This window comes from Ovis aries, chromosome 3, assembly GCF_016772045.2.
Source record: "Ovis aries strain OAR_USU_Benz2616 breed Rambouillet chromosome 3, ARS-UI_Ramb_v3.0, whole genome shotgun sequence".
In the NCBI taxonomy this organism is placed as follows: Eukaryota; Metazoa; Chordata; class Mammalia; order Artiodactyla; family Bovidae; genus Ovis; species Ovis aries.
In genome coordinates this window covers 77,262,275-77,281,641 of record NC_056056.1, presented here as the reverse complement: position 1 = coordinate 77,281,641, position 19,367 = coordinate 77,262,275, and the positions used below count along the sequence as shown (strand labels likewise).

At 51.5% G+C, this 19,367-nt stretch overlaps 2 protein-coding genes and 1 non-coding gene across 9 annotated transcripts in view; 1 reads left to right on the top strand and 2 right to left on the bottom strand.

Moving 5' to 3' along the window:
* Nucleotides 1-2,658, top strand: part of TTC7A (tetratricopeptide repeat domain 7A) — a 115,301-nt gene extending 112,643 nt beyond the window's left edge. For all 7 annotated transcript variants that reach the window (XM_042246211.2, XM_027966870.3, XM_042246214.2 and 4 more), the window contains one exon: nt 423-2,658. In XM_042246211.2, the coding sequence (XP_042102145.1) occupies nt 423-838 (416 nt within the window). In that variant the 3' untranslated portion in view covers nt 839-2,658. The remainder of the gene's footprint in view (nt 1-422) is intronic.
* STPG4 (sperm-tail PG-rich repeat containing 4) overlaps nt 2,402-19,367 on the bottom strand; it is a 48,896-nt gene continuing 31,930 nt past the window's right edge. Inside the window, 2 exon segments of the mRNA XM_042246210.2 lie at nt 2,402-16,497; nt 16,500-16,599. Of these exon segments, the coding sequence (XP_042102144.1) occupies nt 16,478-16,497; nt 16,500-16,599 (120 nt within the window). The 3' untranslated portion in view covers nt 2,402-16,477.
* On the bottom strand, nt 8,322-8,394 carry TRNAE-UUC (transfer RNA glutamic acid (anticodon UUC)). The gene has a single exon. It is a non-coding gene; the product is annotated as a tRNA-Glu (tRNA).

Below are 19,367 nucleotides of genomic sequence, written 5' to 3'. Positions count from 1 at the left end.
GGAGAAGGCAGCGCCACGGTGCAGCTTGGGGTCTCAGGGTAACAGACCCATGGACTGAGAGCTCACATATGCCAACGATGTTCAAGTGCTTTGCCTACATGTGGTGTCAACTTCACAGCAACCCCAGAAGTGGGCACACTGGTCTTTCCCATTTTCTGGTAAGGGTGACCTGCTCAGGAGCCCTCAGCTGTAAAGGGGAGACTCAAAGCCAGGCCTGCTGACCTTCAGGGCCATCCCCTGGGACCAGGAGGGGACAGAGCTGCCCCAGTGGGTGACCTGGGAGGCCTGGCTGGGACTGACACAGGGAGGGTTTGCATAGGTCAGGGGCCCTTGATAGTGCCTGAAGTGCAGGGTTCCTGACAGCTAGGACTGCCTCTCCGCCAGCACAGCCTCATTCCCCGCACCCTGTGCTTACTCCCCAGGGTCTCATGCTGAGCCGGCTGGGCCACAAGAGCCTGGCCCAGAAGGTGCTGCGGGACGCCGTGGAGAGGCAGAGCACCTGCCACGAGGCGTGGCAAGGCCTGGGCGAGGTGCTGCAAGCCCAGGGCCAGAGCGAGGCCGCTGTCGACTGCTTTCTCACCGCCCTCGAGCTGGAGGCCAGCAGCCCGGTGCTGCCCTTCTCCATCATCCCCAGGGAGCTCTGACACTGCCCACAGCCACGGGGATGGAGGGAGCGGCCTGGTGGGGGGCAGGCAGGCGAAGGCGAGGAGTAGGGAGCATGGTCAGGGGAGGTCCGGGGCCTCAGGGAAATACATCTCTAGGGAACACGTCTGCCAGCTGCAACCCTGGTTCTCCTCGCCTCCCCCACTTGACCCTGCTCTCCCTCCAGGGCCAGTGAGGACTGAGAGCTGCTCCTCTGGAGCAGGGTGGACCAGATTTGCATCAGAAACAAATCCCTTGTTCGTTGGGACTCGGACATCGTGGTGTCTGTGAGCAAGGAAGTAGCTGGCAGGCGCATCAACAGGGGGCCGCTCCCCAGGGTACCTGTGTATCGTTTAGGCGTACAGTCAGAGTCTGAGGCTTGCATACCCCCGTACCTGTCTGGAAGCCCCTGTACTGTACCTGCCTTCAACATCCCTAACCCTGGGTTTCCCAGTTTTGCACAAGCTCTAGTCTCAAACCTCAGCTCCCAAACACCAAAGATGACCCCCACAAGTTGCCCTTTGGCTGGCCCGAGAGAGTTCTGGGTTCCTTCCTCAGCCCCTTGGAAGACCGTCTGCTTGAACCTAAGTGACTGAGAGGCATGGTTCCTGGACCGGTTCCCTGAGAGCTAGTGGGGGAGCCTCCCAGCTGCACATCACCGCCCTCCAGGCCTCTGTGCCTGAGGGAGCTCCCTGGCCCTGGTCTCACACCCCACTCTAAGGTCACCTCCAGAGTGGCCATGGCTGGAGGGTTTGCTGGCAAGCGGGAAGAGGCTAGGCCTCTGGGGCCTTTCCCAGGTTTAAGTTAGTGGGCGCTGCCTGGCCTGGCCCTTTGTCTGATGAGGCTGTCGGGCCCTATTATGCTTGTCCCCCTCTGTTGCCAAGTGCCTTTAAGGCCTCTGGTGTCTGGCCAGGGGAACTGGGTTCTGGCCCTAGCTAACCTTCCATTTTTGCCCACCCCATCTCTCTGGAAGCATGCCTTGGCTGCCTCCTTAGGCCCTGGGCTGTAGCCCCAAAGATACACATGTCGCTGCTGGACTCAGCCCTTCCTGAATACCTTGCATCAGCACCTCATTCCTTCAGGGCTTACCTTTCTGGGCAATGGGTACAACATAGATGCCTCTGGGGGTTATGATACGGAGACTAGCCTTAACATCTTTCACTAACCACAGCCCATTCTTGGCTGACTCAAGCTCTGCCCTGGCCATTTGGTTTCCCCTGCCTGGGGCCAAACAAGGAAGGTGACTAGAGACCCCAGGAGGAGCCAGCCCCTCCTCTCTAGTCAGGTTGGGCTCTGTGTACATGACACCCTTGTCTACAGGGGTCCTAGGGGCAGGGGGTTGGGTCTTCCCTGCTGGCTTCCCTAGCCCTGCTGCACAGTGCTCTTGGAATTCTCCCCAGGAAGTCAGCCTCCACAGGCCCATCAGGGAATTCCCTATGCGCACCTTGAGTTTAGTTTTTAAAGCTCCATCTGGTACGTTCCTCACTTGAAGGTGTGTGGAAAGGTTGGGCAAGGGCTGCCCAGGTTTGTCAGAGCCAGGGCTGTTCCTTGGAGGGGAGGGGCTGTAGGAGGACACCCCCCTCCCCAACCTCCCGGCCTGGGCTCAGCATCACACACCCCCCAGGTGCTACCAGGACCAGCCTATACCTCCTTGCCTTCCCGTGCCGGGCCAGGGGACACTAAAACCACCAGATCCTTCTGCCACCTGGGTGAAGGAGCTCTGTGTGTGTATGTATGTGTATAAATATATATATATATATGAGATAGAGATCTATTTTTATTCTGAAATTCTGTTGGGAAAAAATTCAACGAGAAAAAGCAGATGCCATTGGTCCACATTGGGGTGCCCAGAGAGGTGGGTAGTGAGTCCGTGATAATGCGAAAGGCAAAGCAACACCTGCATTTTGACTTGAAGCATTCATTGCTGATGGGAGGCCTCGGAGGGCCGGGCAAGTTGCTGACAGCTCAAAGGTCTTGAATAAAGAGACCCATGAAGGGAAGGCTGGTTTGTGTGAAGCAGTGTGTTCATGTTCATTTATCTACCAGTTACCCCCGGCCTTGAGTGAGCCCTGGAGAGGAGGCCAGGGCAGGGCTGCACAGGTGGGGGCGGGTAGAGGGAGGGGCCCACTGAGGAGGTGGTGATGGGGGCCTGGGGTAGGCGCTAAGGACTGCGGTGGGCGTGGGAAGGCAGAGGGGTCCTGGCAGGGCTGGCTGGAGTGGGCCTTGTTCTGGCCTGCCACCTGCCCCTCAGGCGGGCTGGGAGAAGCCAGGGCTGGACTTGCCGCCTGAACAGGAGAGACTGCCCTGAAGGCACAGTCAGGAGCATCTTTAGCACCTGGGGGAGAACACAGGAGGCAGGGGTGTGTGGTTAGGGTCCAAGCCACACCCAGATCAGCCACCTGCTCTAAGTCCAAACAGGTTCTCTAACAGATGTGATGCCGCCTGTGATACATTACACCTGTTATAAAATGTGCATCAAAGGATGACGACAATTTACACAGAAGCCCTGCTTTCTTAGTGCACCCCCAAGGGATTATCTGGTAAGACACCCAAGGCTGCACCCATCCACCCTAAGGCTTCCCCCTGGCTCTCGGGGCTGGCCTAGACAGAGCTGCCCACTCAGCACCCTGGCCTCCTCCACCCCGCCCCTCAGCCCTGTGGTCAGGTCATGGTTTTGCTATTCTGGTGAGGAAGGGCCCTTCCAGGAGCTGCTGGGTGCCCAGCTTCGATTTCCCTCTGGTACTTTTTAGAAAACACCTTTAGTCTTTAGTGGTTTAACAATTAGTAACAAATTGCTAGTCTCACAGCCTCACCCCCAGCTCAGGCCCCCTGGGTGAGAATTAAAAGCCTGCTACAGGCCACAGAGGGGGTTTCCCTGGTGGCTCAGACCGTAAAGAATCCACCGGCAACGTGGGCGACCCAGGTTCAATCCCTGGGTCGGGAAGATCTCCTCGAGAAGGGAATGGCTGTCTACTCCACTATTCTTGCCCAGAGAATTCTATGGACAGAAGAGCCTAGTGGGCTACAGTCCATGGCGTCACAAAGAGTTGGACACGACTAAGCAACTAACACTTCCCCTTTTCATCTAGGCTATAGATGGTGTCACTTGCCTGCCTGGCAGAAAGATCTAGAAAAGCTAGTCCTACCAGGAAGAGAATGGTAGGAATCTGGAGAGGGGTGGGGAGGGGAGGCTTTCCTGGCTCTGAGGAAGGCTTTGTTGGTCAGATGTTGGAAAGTCAGGCAGTGGTGGAAAGCCAGGCATTCCCTGACCTCCAGTTACAGGTCCACAGACCCCTCATTCACACTTGAGCCATCCCTGGAGAGGGAGGAGCCAGTCTTGTATCCAACCCATCACACCAGAACAATGGCTGGAGTTCTGGGACAAGACTCAAGGTCTCACCGTCACAGGCATGAACCTCTAGCCCACAGCCGTGGTGTTAACAGTGTTTATCTGCAGGCACAAGTATGAATGGAATTTCAGCCACCACCACTCAGACTCCTTTCTGGTACCAAAGTGCTCATTGTTGTAGACACACCCCCTACCCTACTGGAGCTCTCAGATGTTGTCACTGTGCAAATATTCCTTGGCCTTGCTTGGGAAGCATCCAGCTAAACAAATCTCCCCCAGCCCATGCTGCCAGCTTTTGATGACAACCCACAGTCAGAGAGTCTCAAGCATCAGTGATGTGTCAGACCAACCCACATGGTGCCGACTTGGGTTCTGGAAGTTAGGGAGGTCCTACTGGGAAAGTATCCCATGCCAGAAATTCCTTTCTGGAGTTTTCATCAAGCTTTCAGTTGCAAAAAAAGCAGAGACCCACTGAAAGTAGCTCTAGGAAAAGAGGGAAGGGGGGTTTCCTGGAGCCCTAAAGCAGGGACTGCAGGGCACAGATCTGGGGCCAGAGCAGCTACGTATCTGTCTTTGGTGATGGAGTCAGTACCCAGAGTGAGCTCGAAGGCCCAGTGTACCCCTGGCTGGCCCCATGCCCTTGAGAAGTTACCAACCCTCTCTTTGCCTGTCTTCTGATCTGTAAAGAATAATCCTGGAATAGTGTCTGTTTTGTGGACTGTCCTGATGATTAGTGAGAAAAACACAGAAAGAGCCTAGAACAGTGCCATGATAACCACTGGATACCATATGATGACTTTCCCTGCCCCCGCCTGCTCCCTCCTCCTCTCCCTGCTGGCTGCCTTTGCTCACTCAGAGATGCTCCCAAAGGACTGCATTCAATCCACATACCCTGGTTGCAGCCCCTCTACACAGCTTAGCTTAGATTCTTGGGTGTGAGGATCCTGTTGGTCCCACTCATTTTTCCATGGGCTTCTAATGACAATCAGCTGTGACCAGAGGACATGGGCCTCCGGACACGAAATCTGGCTGCTTGCGCAGCTGGAGCTCTGGGTGAGCAGTAACGGGCCCCTTCTGAGACCCTGCATCAGCCCATTAACTCCCTCAAGCCCTCCTGGGCCCTGGGTGAGATGGTCCTGGGACCTGGGAGGTCCCGCTGGAGAAGACAGACAACAGAATTGGCACCCACCCTTGCCCTTCCCTATCATTGCCACTTTATGGTACACTGTGAGGCTCCTGTCCTGGCTCTTGATGACAGTGACAATCCTAACATTCTCCCTGCACCATACTGGTATAAGGCACTTATCTGTGAACTCTGACACTGCTCCTCTGGTAGTCAACAACCTAGGGAAGTGGGTTTTGTCCCCGTGAAAGGTGATGCAGTTATGGTGCCTCTGCTCACAGCTTGGAACACAGCCAAGCAGAGCATAATGTCCCTGCCCATGGAGCCCGCCCCAGCTCACCGGATGGGAGAGAGGCAGGCAGCACCTGTCACCGAGGCAGCAGAATGACCCCTTTGGGATCCATGGAAACATGTATCACCAGGAATCCTCTGCTGAAGTGTCACAGGGGCAGAACCCCACCCCCCGCCCACCCCATTTCACCAGCAGCTGCAGCCTATGGCCCAAGACCCACACTTCTAGGGGAGAACAACCCATGCTGCCTGCTGCCCTCGCCCTTTCTGCAGCCAGGGAGGTGGTTTCTGAAACAGATCACTCAAGAAGCTGGAAAGTCACCCAAAAGCAAGAGTGTTCTCAAGACACCAGGCAAACCAGAAACAAGAAAAGGTCACCACAGGAGCTGTGCAGCAGGTGATGTGACCCCCCTGGCCTGCCCACCAGCTGATTGGGCCATGGGTGGTTTCCAGAACCAAAGTTCCTCCTCTGTGCACCGGCCCACCATCCAAGAGGTGGCAGGGGCCCCCAGCGGAGAGGCCCCCAGCCTGCCGTGACTCCCCCTCCTCCCTCACACTCTCACCGTCTTCCCCTCTTAACCATCTCTTTGGAATTTGGCAAGAAGTCAGCCACTGTGGGCCTCTTTTAAAAATGTTTCTCCCCTCACCGTCCCAACCCGAACCGTTTGAGAATAGGTTGCATAAATCATGCCCCTTTACCCCTTAATAATTCAGTGTGTTTTTGTGAAGAACAAAGGCTCTTGTCTTACGTACCCACAGCACAGTTAACGAAGGCATTTACCCTGACCCAGTATTTTCTCTCCTCTCCCATTCATATGCCAGTTTGTCACCACTGTTCTTTGAAGCACTGTCTTCCCCCAACCCAAGATCCCATACTCCCCTTAGCTGTCATGTCTCTAGTTTCCTTTCATCTGGAACAGCTCCTCTCCCTTTCTTGGCCCTTCATGACATTGACAGTGCTGAAGGCTGCAGAGGGTCTGGCCTCTGAGGTGTCAATGTGGTCGGAGAAAGAAGCAGTTTGGGGACTTTCCTGGCAGTCCAGTGGTTATGATTCTGTGCTTCCATTACAGGGGGCATGGGTTTGATCCCTGGTTAAGGAACTAAGATTCCCACATGCTGCATGGTGTGGCAAAATCATAAATTGTATTTTTTAAATGATACAAAAACACACTAAAATTAATTTTAAAAGAAAAGGCAGTTCATGGTTGGAGCAGAGGTTGAAAAGCAGTAGAAGCTGCAGGTCAGAAAGAAAGGCGAGGAGCTGGTTGGAGGCTTCCCAGGTGGTACTAGTGGTAAACAACCTGCCTGCCAATGTAGGAGACGTAAGAGACACGGATTCGATCCCTGGGTCGGAAGATCCCCGGAGGAGAGCATGGCAACCCACTCCAGTATTCTGGCCTGGAGGATCCTAGTAGGCCAAAATCCATGGGTCACAAAGAGTCGGACACAACTGAAGTGACTTAGCACACACACACACACACACACGAGCTGGCTGGAAGAGTCAGGAAGATTAAAAAATGCAGAACAGATGAATCTCTGTAAAGACAGAGAGCTCCAAAGAGAAATGGATACCCATTTTCAAGGGGGCAGAAAATGATGGAAGCCCAAGAGCTTCACTGACTCTGTCCCAACCTTTCCAGCTCCTGCAGCCTGAGATTGAGATTCCCATCTGAATCCTTTCCCTGGTCCTTGCAATGACCCCTCATGACTTAAGGGACCTTGGGTGTGTCTCTTCCTAGTGGTTCCGCCCATTCCCAGAGAGGCACACTCTCCTCTCAGTGTGCACCTGGAGACCAGCCTTTGGGGGGCATGTGCCAGGGTACCCACCTTTAGGGGGAGGAGCTCTGACCAGAGGCAAAGGGGCACAGGTGGGTGCAGCAAAAGCCCATCTTGCAGAAAGTCAGTGCAAGAAGGTGAGGTGACTTGCCCAAAGACCCCCATGCTCCAGGGCAGTGGTTGACATGCAGGCAGTCTGCATGTGACAACCTCGTCTACTGCATTCTTCCTGGGACACCTGCCAACCAGAGGAGGAGCACATGTATGCTGAAACAGGGACCAGAGCAGGCGTGGGGACACCGCGGCAAAGACCAGCTGGCCTCAGGTGTCAGCTCTGATGCCTGAGATGGATCCCTTCGCTGTGTACAGATCACAGCATAGGTGTATTCCCCAGCTCCTTGTCCCCAGGTCCCAACAGCCCTCCTGAGTATATCATGGCTGTTCAAGGGCCTACAGTTGTTCTTAATTCATTGTATTCTCTTAATAAAACTGTATGTATGCTTAATCTCATTTTATAAATTATTTTAGAGGGACTTCCCTGGTGGCCAGTGGTTAAGAATCCGCCTGCCAATGCAGGTGACTGGGGTCTGATGCCTGGTGGGGGAATTAGGATCCCACATGCCGTGGGGCAACCAAGCCCACATGTTGCAACTATTGAGTCCTTGCAACACAACTATCGAAGCCTACACACCTAGAGCCCATGCTCCACAATGAGAGATGCCATCACAATAAGAAGCCCACACAACACAACAAGAAAGTAGACCCCACTCGCTGCAACTGGAGAAAGTCCATGCGCAGCAATGAAAAGCTCATGCGCCATGACGAAGACCCAGCACAGCCAAAAAAAAAAACACATATCTTCACCGTTAGGATCTTCATCTACACTATAGATACATGCATCATTAAACAACTTTCCAGAAGCTTCATTTTCATTTCCATATAAGATGGGGCATATTTAAATTTTTGGAATAATGTGGCCCCTGGAGCCACATATTAGAAGCCACATATTATTTACTTCTAAAAATATTAGGGGCGTTGTCCACCCACCCAACCCCCATTCCCCATAATGTAACTATTAAGGTGACTTTTTTTTACTTTTAAAAAATTTTTGGCCAGGCTTCACAGCTTGTGGGATCTTAGTTCCCCAACCAGGGACTGAACCTGGGCCCATGGCAGTGAAAGTGCCAAGTCCTAACCACTGGACTGCCGGGGAACGTCAAACGTGACTGCTTTTTAAGTGATCTTACAGAGCTTGTTTATAACATCTAACATCTGCAGTCTTAAGGTCCACCTTCCAGGAATGATTTCTAAAATCAGTAATAAGTTTTTTTACCTTCTCTTTCAAAAAACTTAATTCATTTCAGATGACTTTTGTCAGTACCAAACACCAAAAATGGCTGAGGTTATTTAGGCTAACAGTCCTTCCCCAGACAATTCTTTGTGGTTCAAAATAAAAGGAACTTCCATAATATAAAAGACGTTATGAAACAGGAAAGACGCCTAATAGCCAAAACAATCTTGAGAAAGGACAAAACTGGAGGTATCGTACTCCCTGACTTCAGACTATGCTGCTGCTGCTAAGTCACTTCAGTCGCGTCAGATTCCGTGCGACCCCATAGACGGCAGCCCACCAGGCTCCCAAGTCCCTGGGATTCTCCAGGCAAGAACACTGAAGTGGGTTGTCATTTCCTTCTCCAATGCATGAACTATGCTACAAAGTTTCAATAATCAAGACAGTATGCTAGCACAAAAATCAGACACACAGATCAGTGGAACAAAAAGAGAGCCCAGGGACTTCCCTAGTTGTCCAGTAGCTAAAACTGCCAATGTAGGGGTTTGGGATCCAATCCCCAGTCAGGGAATTAGACTGTACATGCCACAGCTAAGAGTTCACATGCCATGCAACCAAGATCTGGCACAACCAAATAAATAAATAAAAATTAATATTTTTAAAAATAGCCCAGAAATAAACTTACGGGCAATTAATCTAAGACAAAGAAGAATATACAATGAGGGAAAGACCATCTCTTCAGTAAGTGGTGCTGGGAAAAGTAGATAGCTACATGTAAAATAATAAAATCAGAACATTTTCCCCATATTTACAAACGTAAATTCAAAATGAATTAAAGACCTAAATGTAATACCAGAAACCATAAAACTCCCAGAACAAAATGTAGGTAGAACACTCTTTGACATAAATTGTACCAATGTATTTTGGGTCTGTCTCCTAAGACAAAAGAATCACAAGCGTTCACCCGAGACTACCACAGCGTCGTTAATCAACTATACCCCAATACAAAATGCTTTCGGTGTTAAAAAAGTTAAAATTAAAAAAATTAAAAACAGGACCTTAGGCAAAAGCTTTCGTACAGCGAAGGAAACCATTGACAAAATGAAAAGATAGCCTGCTGAACGAAAGAAAATATTTGCAAATGATATGACCGATAAGGGGTTAATATACAAAATATATAAGCAGCTCATATAACTCAACATAAAAAAATAACCTGATTAAAAAGTGGGCACAAACCTGAATAGACATTTCTCCAAAGAAGATACACAGATGGCCAATATGCGCATGAAAAGATTCTCAATATCATTAATCAAAGAAATGCAAATTAAAACCACAATGAGATATCACCTCACACCTCTTAGAATGACTACTATCAAGAAGAACACAAATAGCAAATGTTGACAAGGATGTGGACGAAAGGGAACCCTCCTACACTGTTGGTGGCAATGTAAATCGGTGGAGCCACTGGGAAACAGTATGGAGACCTCTCAAAAAGCTAAAAATAGAACTACCACATGACCCAGCAATTCTCCTCTGCATATATATCTAAACTGAAAAGAAAAATTAATTCAAAAGGATACATGCACTCCAACAGCTAATTGTAAATAGCATTATTTACAATTGCTAAGATATGGGACTTCCCTGGTGGTCTAGTGACTAAGATTCTGAGCTCCCATTGCAGAGGGCCCAGGTTCAGTCCCTGGTCAGGGAACTAGATCCCACATGCTGCAACCAAATAAATAAATAAATAGATAGATATATTTTTAAATTGCTAAGATATGGAAGCAACCTAACCCTCCGTAAACAAAAGAAAATGTCTACACAATAGAATACTATTCAGCCATAAAAAAGAGTGAAAATTTGGCATTTACAAAAACACGGATGGACCTGGAAGGTATTATGCTCAGTGAAATATGTCAGACAGAGAAAGACAAATACGTATGGTATCACTTATATGTGGAATCCAAAAACTAACACAAACTCGTGACTATAGCAAAAAAGAAACAGACTTACAGATATGGAGCGGCAACTAGTGGTTACCAGTGAGGAGAGGGAAGGGGTAGAGGATTAAGAGGCACAAACAATGGTGTATAAAATAAATAGGCTATAAGGATATATAATATGACACAGGAACTGTAGCCAATATTTCATAATAATTGTAAGTGGAGCATAACCTTTAAAAATGGTAAATTATGACACTGTACACCGGAAAACATCATATTGTATCAACTATACCTCAATAAAGTACAGTATTCAGTAAGCATCTGTGTGTTAACACTATAGTAGGCATTGGGAAATTCACCCATTCTTCAGTAGATCCCAGCTCTTACAATCCCAGAGCCCACAATCCAACACTGGCCTCAGGCAAGGATACGCAGATGACACCACCCTTTACGGCAGAAAGCAAAGAGGAACTAAAGAGCCTCTTGATGAAGGGCAAAGAGGAGTGAAAAACTTGGCCTAAACCTCAACATTCAAAAAACGAAGATCGTGGCATCCTGTCCCATCGCTTGATGGCAGATACGTGGGGAAACAATGGAAACAGTGACAGACTTTTATTTTCTTGGGCTCCAAAATCACTGCAGATGGTGACTGCAGCCACAAAATTAAAAGACACTTGCTCCTTGGAAGAAAAGTTATGACAAACCTAGACAGTGTATTAAAAAGCAGAGACATTACTTTGCCAACAAAGGTCTGTATAGTCAAAGCTATGGTTTTCCCAGTAGTTGTGTATGGATGTGAGAGTTGGACCATAAAGAAGGCTGAGCGCCGAAAAATTGCTGCTTTTGAACTATGGTGTTGAAGACTCTTGGGAGTCCCTTGGACTGCAAGGAAATCAAACCAGTCAATCCTGAAAGAAATCGATCCTGAATAGTTGTTGGAAGGACTGATGCTGTAGTTCCAATACTTTGGCCACCTGATGCGAAGAGCCGACTCATTAGAAAAGACCCTGATGCTGGGAAAGACTAAAGGCAGGAGAAGGGGATGACAGAGGATGAGATGGTTGGATGGCATCACTGACTAAATGGACATGAGCTGGAGCAAGCTCCAGGAGATGCTGATGGACAGGGAAGCCTGGCGTGCTGCAGTCCATGAGGTCGCAAAGAGTCGGACACGACTGAGTATCTGAACAATAACACCACCCTGACTTTAGCCCAGTGAGACTGATTTGGGGACCCCTGACCTCCTGAACAGTAAGAGAATAAATCTGTGTTGATTTAAGCACCAACGTCTATGGCAATCGTAATAGCAGCCACTGGAAACAAACACACATAATTTCGTCAGTGAGCTCCCTGGGCATGGGGGTACTCTGCAGTCCAGCTCCCATGCCCAGCCCAGGAGGGGCTGGTGATCAGAAGCCTGAATAGCTGTGACTGTGCCCCCTCCCAGGCTGCTCAGTTAAGTGGGGGGCAACAGGTCCCTGCCTCCTTGCCTCCCGCCAAGCCCGGAGATGTAATGTCACGGGGCCAGAGCCCTGCTTGCTGCCTACAGTTCTCAGGGACTAAGCTACACTCTGCCCCAAAGCAGCCACATTGCCACCTCCCTCCACTGCTGGATGGGCCTCTCTGAGCCCCTCTCTCTCCTGTTTTGCTGGGCTCTGATACGGCCAAGGGTGTCATCATTAAGGCAACGCGAAGACCTGCTAAGGTCTTCACGTGTCCACCCCATGGGCCTCCCCTTCCTCTGGCTCCTCCTCTTTCTGTCCCTGACCCCTGTCGCTTACTTGCCACCCTCAACATCCAGGCCTCTGTCAGCCCTGGCTCATCCTACCATCCACAGTCACGTCTTCACCAGGGAGATTGCAGACGAGCCAGGCCAGGATCTGGGTCTCTGGCAGTGGCCCCCACAAGCCTACCCAGCCCCTGTGGTTGTCAGTCCAGTGCTCAAACCCCTCCGTTTGGGCCTGGCAGGTTCTGCATGCCTGCAGCCCTGCCCTTGGGCCCAAACCAAAGATCTGTAAGAAACCCAGCCTAGAATCAGGCTGGCAAGAGTGGCTGGGTTCAGGCCCTGCTCACCTCTCTATGCAGAACAGCCTCCACTAGAATGCTCCAGCAACCTGCTTCACTCAGTCCGGTCCAGCCCTGCCCTCTCCCCTCAGAACTCAGCCAGACACCACCATGGACCAATCTCTTCTTCTGAGCCGGAGTGTGACTTCTCAGGGCAACAGTGGCCCTATCTTAAATCTTTGCAGGTTGGAGGACTACCTGTGGCCCCACCTAGCTGCTGCTACTGCTGCTGCTGCTAAGTAACTTCAGTCATGTCCAACTCTGTGCGACCCCACAGACGGCAGCCCACTAGGCTCCTCTGTCCCTGGGATTCTCCAGGCAAGAATACTGGAGTGGGTTGCCATTTCCTTCTCCAATGCATGAAAGTGAAAAGTGAAAGTGAAATCGCTCAGTCATGCCCGACTCTTAGCAACCCCATGGACTGCAGCCTACCAGGCTCCTCCGTCCATGGGATTTTCCAGGCAAGAGTACTGGAGTGGGCTGCCTTCTCCAGCCCCACCTAGAGTTACTGGTGATAGGTGTTTTCACACTGTCCCAGCAGATATTCTCAATCTTGGCCAATCACTGCAGTCACCTGGGTGTGGGGATGGGACAGGGGGAAAAAACTACTGGGTCTGAATCCTACCAATGAGTTTGATGATGGCTGGCAATTGCCAGGCTGTGAGATTTTTAAAGTCTCCCCAGGGGATTCTAAAATGCAGCTTAGAACAACTGATATGGAACTTGTGGAGTGTGTTTTCAAGATAACAGGGCTTCCAAAGTGATTCTAGGCTTGGGGATTAGAGCCCAGGCAGCTCGTGCTGTTTTGAGGCGGGTGGCACCGAGCAAGTGAGAGGTGGTGCTGGAGGCAGGGCCGGTCACCTGAGCAACCTGTGGCCCTTGGTCTCTGGGTCTGGAAGGTGTCCTCTGTGGGCCTAGAAAGCAGTGAGGCGGGGTGGGGGGGGGGTTCATAGTGGGGATGAGGAGGAGGGAAAGAGGAGAAGAGAACAGAGGAGACAAGCTGTCCCCATCAGTGTGGTGACTTCTGACATGCTCTGACTCAGGGCGGAGGGAATTTCACAGGGCAACAGCAGATGATATTTGCAGCGAAGACAAGCCATTCCCTTCAATTAGGTTGAAGCCAAATTCCCAGGGCAACTGGGGCATGTGAGTGGGAGGGGAGAGACCAAGGGATACTCAGGGAAGCCAGGGCAGGGACCTCGAGAAGCAAGCATCACAGTGGTCCATGCAGGAGGGCAGAGGGACCCTGGAGAGAAGGCCACTCGGGGATGTGGGATAAACACCACATTCCCTTCCATCTCTGGGCTTTTCTAACTCAGTTTGGACCTGTCACTGGATGCGCACAGTGGCTGTAGCTGCTAGATGTTAATATCCCGTCTCGGAGCTCAAGCTCAAAGTCAACCCAGATCTGTCCAGTCTCTCCATGTTGGAAAAGACAGGAAGAGGCCCTGCTTTTCAAACACTGTCCCGGTTTTAGGCTCGTGGCAGGAAAAAGCCACCCAGAATCCCTCCGGGCTATTTGGGAAAGCCTCCCGTTACCTGTATGAAGTACTATTTAAAAGGCCAGAAGCTGTCAAAGAGGGGAAGCAAACCCTGCTCTCCTCACTACCGGGTGCAGCCAGCCCTGCTGCTAGTACCTAGGGCACAGCTTCTGTCGTATCACCCGAGTCACAGAGGAAGCAGAGAGCTGTGTCACGGACAGGGGGCAAGGCTGCTAGGGAGGACAGAGCTGGGATCCCCCCGGCTCCAGACAGACGATGGAAGCCACAGGAGCCAAGGGCGACGTTAGTGCAGACTCAAGACTCAAGGGTGTCCAGGTGGCCCTGCAGAATGTTCTCTTGCTGTTCCACCTCCAGCTGACATCCCAGCAGGCCTCCCAAACCCCCTTCTTGCAGACCAGGCAAGAGACATGCCCCGCTTCTTATGCTGAAAGGGTCTTCATTCTCTTCTAGAACATAGGAGAGCTGCCCTCCACCCCAACTACACACATGGCATAGCTGGGCCCTTGCAGCTGTGTCTGTCTGCCCCAGAGGCCGAGGCCCTCCTGGCCAGATCTGGAGGGGCCAGGGCGGACCCCTGACCCAAGCTAGCCAACTAGATTCTCTCTCCTGGGAACCCAGCAGGGGAATCAGGAGGGGCTGGTGACATTCTTTAGAGGGTGACATGAACAGAAAGCTGTGTTAGGACCAAGGCAGCTGGCCTGAGGGAGAAACAGCGGGAGGCTGAAGGAGGGAAAGGACCCACTCCCGCTCACACCCCGACTCACACTGCTGTCTGGAGATACCCCCACAGACGTGCAGCACAGCCTCCCTCCTGCCCCTGCCAGCGTGAGGGCTCCCCTGACCTTCCACCCACAAGCCCCCAAACAGATGTGATCACCGCTCACCTTGCTCCTTCTAGAGCCCTGCCCCCACTGCCCTGTGCAGCAGGCACAACCTGGCCCACTGCTCCTGGAGAAAACGCCCTCCATCAGAACCACCAGTGCTGCCTTCTGATCCTGCAGGGGCCTCTGACCCACTTGGAGAAGAAAACTGCCCCGTGGCCATCTGCTGATCAAAGTGGGGCAAGAGCAGCCACCCGAGGCGGCCGCCTCATCCTCCAAGGGGCCATTTTCTGCTCTGAAGGAACGCAGTGCAGGGAATTTCTTCCATAAAAGCAAAACGTGGATAAACCCAGATGGGAGATGCAGGCCTCCCCTTCCTTGTCCCCAACGCCTACTTTACAATGGTATTTATAAGACTAGAGAAGTGGGTTTTTCTCAATATAATAAAATATAAGGATTTATATTAGATTTTCTTTTTCTTTTAGTTTAAAAGATTCCTTCCTATTACTGATGAATGACTCTGTAGTCTCCCCATCCTTCCTTTCTCCTGACATCATTTCCCGAGCCCATGCCCTGGCTGGAGTCCCTGAGTGGGACTGACTGCTGGGCCTGTGATCTGCGCCTTGCCCAACCCCCTCCTGCTCCGCCTGCACCCTCCACTCTAGCTCTCTAGCTGGGCCTGTCTCCCTCTGTTCCCCTCCAGCAAACATCTCTTCCTGCGTTTCACTCAAAAAGGGGCTCCCTGCCCTCCACCTTCTTCCCTCTCCTCTCTGCCTGTCTCAGTCTCCTGGTCCCAGGGGTGCCAGCCAAGCTGCCGGCCGCACGCAGCCACCCTTCTCCACTGGGGCGGTGCTGCCCTGTCTCTGCTCCGAGCGCCTGGGGAGGGTCAGGATCGCTCCTCCATGCACTGGCCGCAGTGATCTCGCAGTTTCCTGAGCCTAGGGTGTGTCTTCCCAGTGTGACTACCGTCCACATGGCAGCCACCCCTGAGCCGTACACACAAGGTAACCAGGAAGAGGTTCTGGGCACGGTTCTCAAAGCCTTCCTTGAGCCAGAAACTATTCCAAACTACCTTTCTGGCCTGTCTCCCCTTTAACCCACCCTAACTTCAGTCACATGCTTCGTTCATCTTTGTCTTCACCCCCACTCCCCACCCCCAGCACAGCGCTTTGCCTGGAGCATATCGTCAAAATATTTTTGTTAACTTGAAACCACAAATGCTCATCAGGCTGAAGCAATATTGTTCTGTTCAGGGAGATGAGATAAAGAAAAAACTATTGGGTTCCGGTCAAGTTCAGGATGGCCCTTGTTGAAGCGTCCAGGAGTCCAGGAGGAATGACAACCTCAGTGCAGGGGAGACTCAGCTAGAGAGCCCAAGGCGGCACAGAGCCCAGCGGACATCTCAGGGCCCGTCCAGGTGCTGTGAGAGCAGGCCAGGGACCCAGCCTCTGGGGACACAGCCTCTGACAATACACAGAGAGGGCATATAATTTACTGTTCAAACCGGGAGACTTCTGAGAGGGAACTGGACGTTTTGCTGGAACTATTCCAGATAAGTGGGCTGGGCAGTCAGGCCAGGCAATCGAATATGGTCTGTGGTCAAACTCTCCTAAAGAGGAGACAAAATAGAACTTACTAAAACTCAAGAGTTGCTTAGGGCCAAGGTGGGGTTTATTTATTTTAAAAGCCAATTGTGTTATTGAAGAAAAGGCTATGTTCTCGGCCCATTTTGGCTATGGTGCGGGGCTGCTTGGGGAATTGCGCTGAAGCTGTATATGCTCCTGGGCCCGGGGTTTTCTGAAAACACAGCAGAGAACAGGAAGTGATGATATAGTGACACCAGAACCTAGAGCCTCCTGAGCTTGGCTGTGGATTCAGGCGTGGTTGGCAAATTCCCACAGAGGGAGACGAGGGCTGCAGTGGTCTGGGCTGAGGCCTGTGCACCTGAGAACTGGAGCCTGTCCTCGGCTCCTGTCCCAGGAGGCCTGCTCCTATCCCCGGCTCTCCCCAAGGCTGCAGAGGTGCTGAGAGAAGGTCAGACAAGCAAGCGACAGCCCAGGGGAGGTGGGCTCACTCTCCCCCCACACCTCAGGACATACTCTCTTTGGGGCACCCCGTCCCTGCAAATGCCAGCGCCCCCAGTGACTTCACGCTAGTGGTCATGGGTCAGAGAGGATGGATTCTGAACCTGAACAGTTGACCTCAGAAGCCCAAACTCCTGCATTCCCATCATCTTCCCCAGTACAGAGTGACGTGCAGCACCACCAAGGCGCGCGTGGACCTCAGACTCAAGGGATGGATGAGTTCTGATTTTGAAAAGCCCCATTTTCATTTTGATGAAATGCTTGAAAAATTCAGTTCAGTTCAGTCATGTCTGATTCTTTGCGACCCCATGGACTGCAGCACACCAGGCCTCCCTGTCCATCACCAACTCCCAGAGTTTGCTCAAACTCATGTCCATCGAGTCAGTGATGCCATCCAGCCATCTCATCCCCTGTCATCCCCTTCTTCTCCTGCCTTCAGTCTTTCCCAGCATCAGGGTATTTTCCAATGAGTCAGTTTTTCATATCAGGTGGCCAAAGTATTGGAATTTCAGCTTCAGTATCAGTCCTTCCAACGAATATACAGGACTGATTTCCTGTAGGATTGACTGGTTTGATCTCCTTGCTATCCAAGGGACTCACAAGAGTCTTCTCCAACATGACTGTTCAAAAGCATCAACTCTTCAGCACTCAGCTCTCTTTACAGTCCAACTCTCACACCCATACATGACTTGAAAAATTATTCAACAAATTATTTAAACCAAGCTCCTCTTATGTCGTGGTAAGATGCCAATGAATGTCATTCTCACTGATTTCTTAGGTCAGTGTTGTCTGTGCTGAGGTGCACGCAATATTCTTGAATACCCCCAAAATTTTATGTTAGAGAGACAACGGTACCTCTATGTATGGTTAAGGAAAAGGTCTTAATGTCAGACAGGCCTGGATTCAAGTCCTAGTTCTATCATGAATGGCTCGATATGACGCATGGTTCTTACTCCTCACCCATCAAATGAGGTTTTGAGGTTCACCGGGACCCCCAGGGACAGACAGCACCTGCCAGGCTGGCAGCAAGCACCGCTCCACACACCAGTTACTACCACTATTATGAGTCCCTATTATCACCAGCTTGTCACTGCCATCCTTCCCTGCAGTTTGCTATCTCTGCAGGAAGCAGTGAGAGTACAAACAAGATTACCAGAGCGGTCAGCCCAGGGTGCACGAGATCAGCTGCCTGCAGAAGCTGCTTTAAATGACAGGATGTTTCAATGGCCAAATGCAAAGGAGCAGCTTGGGAATCTAATCAAGTCCTGGCCAGACGTCAAAGGAAGCTGAAGCCCTTATTAGTGCTGTTAATGAGGAAGCTGCCTGTGCGTGGAGTCCAGGAAGGCCAGTGTCTGAACAGGAGGTTCGGGGGCCTGGACCCCGAAAGGCCATCCTTCAGGAAGCTGCCAGCTGCAGTCCTCAGACCTTGAGAACATCCGGCTCTGTCCCCCAGCCCTGATGTCACTGCTACCAAGCTTACTCCGCTGTTTTTTGGCCTCCTTCCGAGTTTCCTACAAGGGGAGATGCTCCACGGAGCAGTGGCTCCAGACACCAGCCCCCTCGCTGGACACTTGTAAAGGAATACCACTACCTTCCGGCTTCTCCATCAGTCTCTTGGGATTTTGGTTAGCATGACTCCAACTTCCTGAAGAAGCTCAGCCGCGTGAGCTTGGATGAAAATCTGTTTGGATTGTGATCGTGCCACTAGGGTGTGAAGAGCTGCTGGAGGGAACCACTAGCCTCCAGCTGTCTGTCTGCTTTTAGTCTTTCCGGTGAAAAGTGAAGTCGCTCAGTCGTGTCCAACTCTTTGTGACCCCATGGACACCAGGCTCCTCCGCCCATGGGATTTTCTAGGCAAGAGTACTGGAGTGGGTTGCTATTTCCTTCTCCAGGGAACTTCCCAACCCAGGGATTGAACCCAGGTCTCCCACATTGTAGACAGATGCTTTACCGTCTGAGCTACCAGGAAGTCTTTCTGGTGAGGCCTCCCCAATCTTCCTCCAGAGAAAGACCCAATTAACATCTCAAATCAGGCTACAAACCAGTGAGTCTGGGGAACTTTCAGACTGAGGAACAACAAGGCCACAGGAATGAAAACTTTAAATAATTAAACAAACAACCCAAGCCACTTTCATAAGCTCCATGTTGAGCTTCCGCCATCTTTCTTGGTCTCCTCTAGGCCTCTGACGGAGAAGGCAATGGCACCCCACTCCAGTAGTCTTGCCTGGAAAATCCCATGGGCGGAGGAGCCTGGAAAGCTGCAGTCCATGGGGTTGCCAAGAGTCAGACACAACTGAGTGACTTCACTTTCACTCTTCACTTTCATGCATTGGAGAAGGAAATGGCAACCCACTCCAGTGTTCTTGCCTGGAGAATCCCAGGGACGGGGCAGCCTGGTGGGCTGCCGTCTATGGGGTCGCACAGAGTCGGACACGACTGAAGCGACTTAGCAGCAGCAGCAGCAGGCCTCTGAGGCTCTTA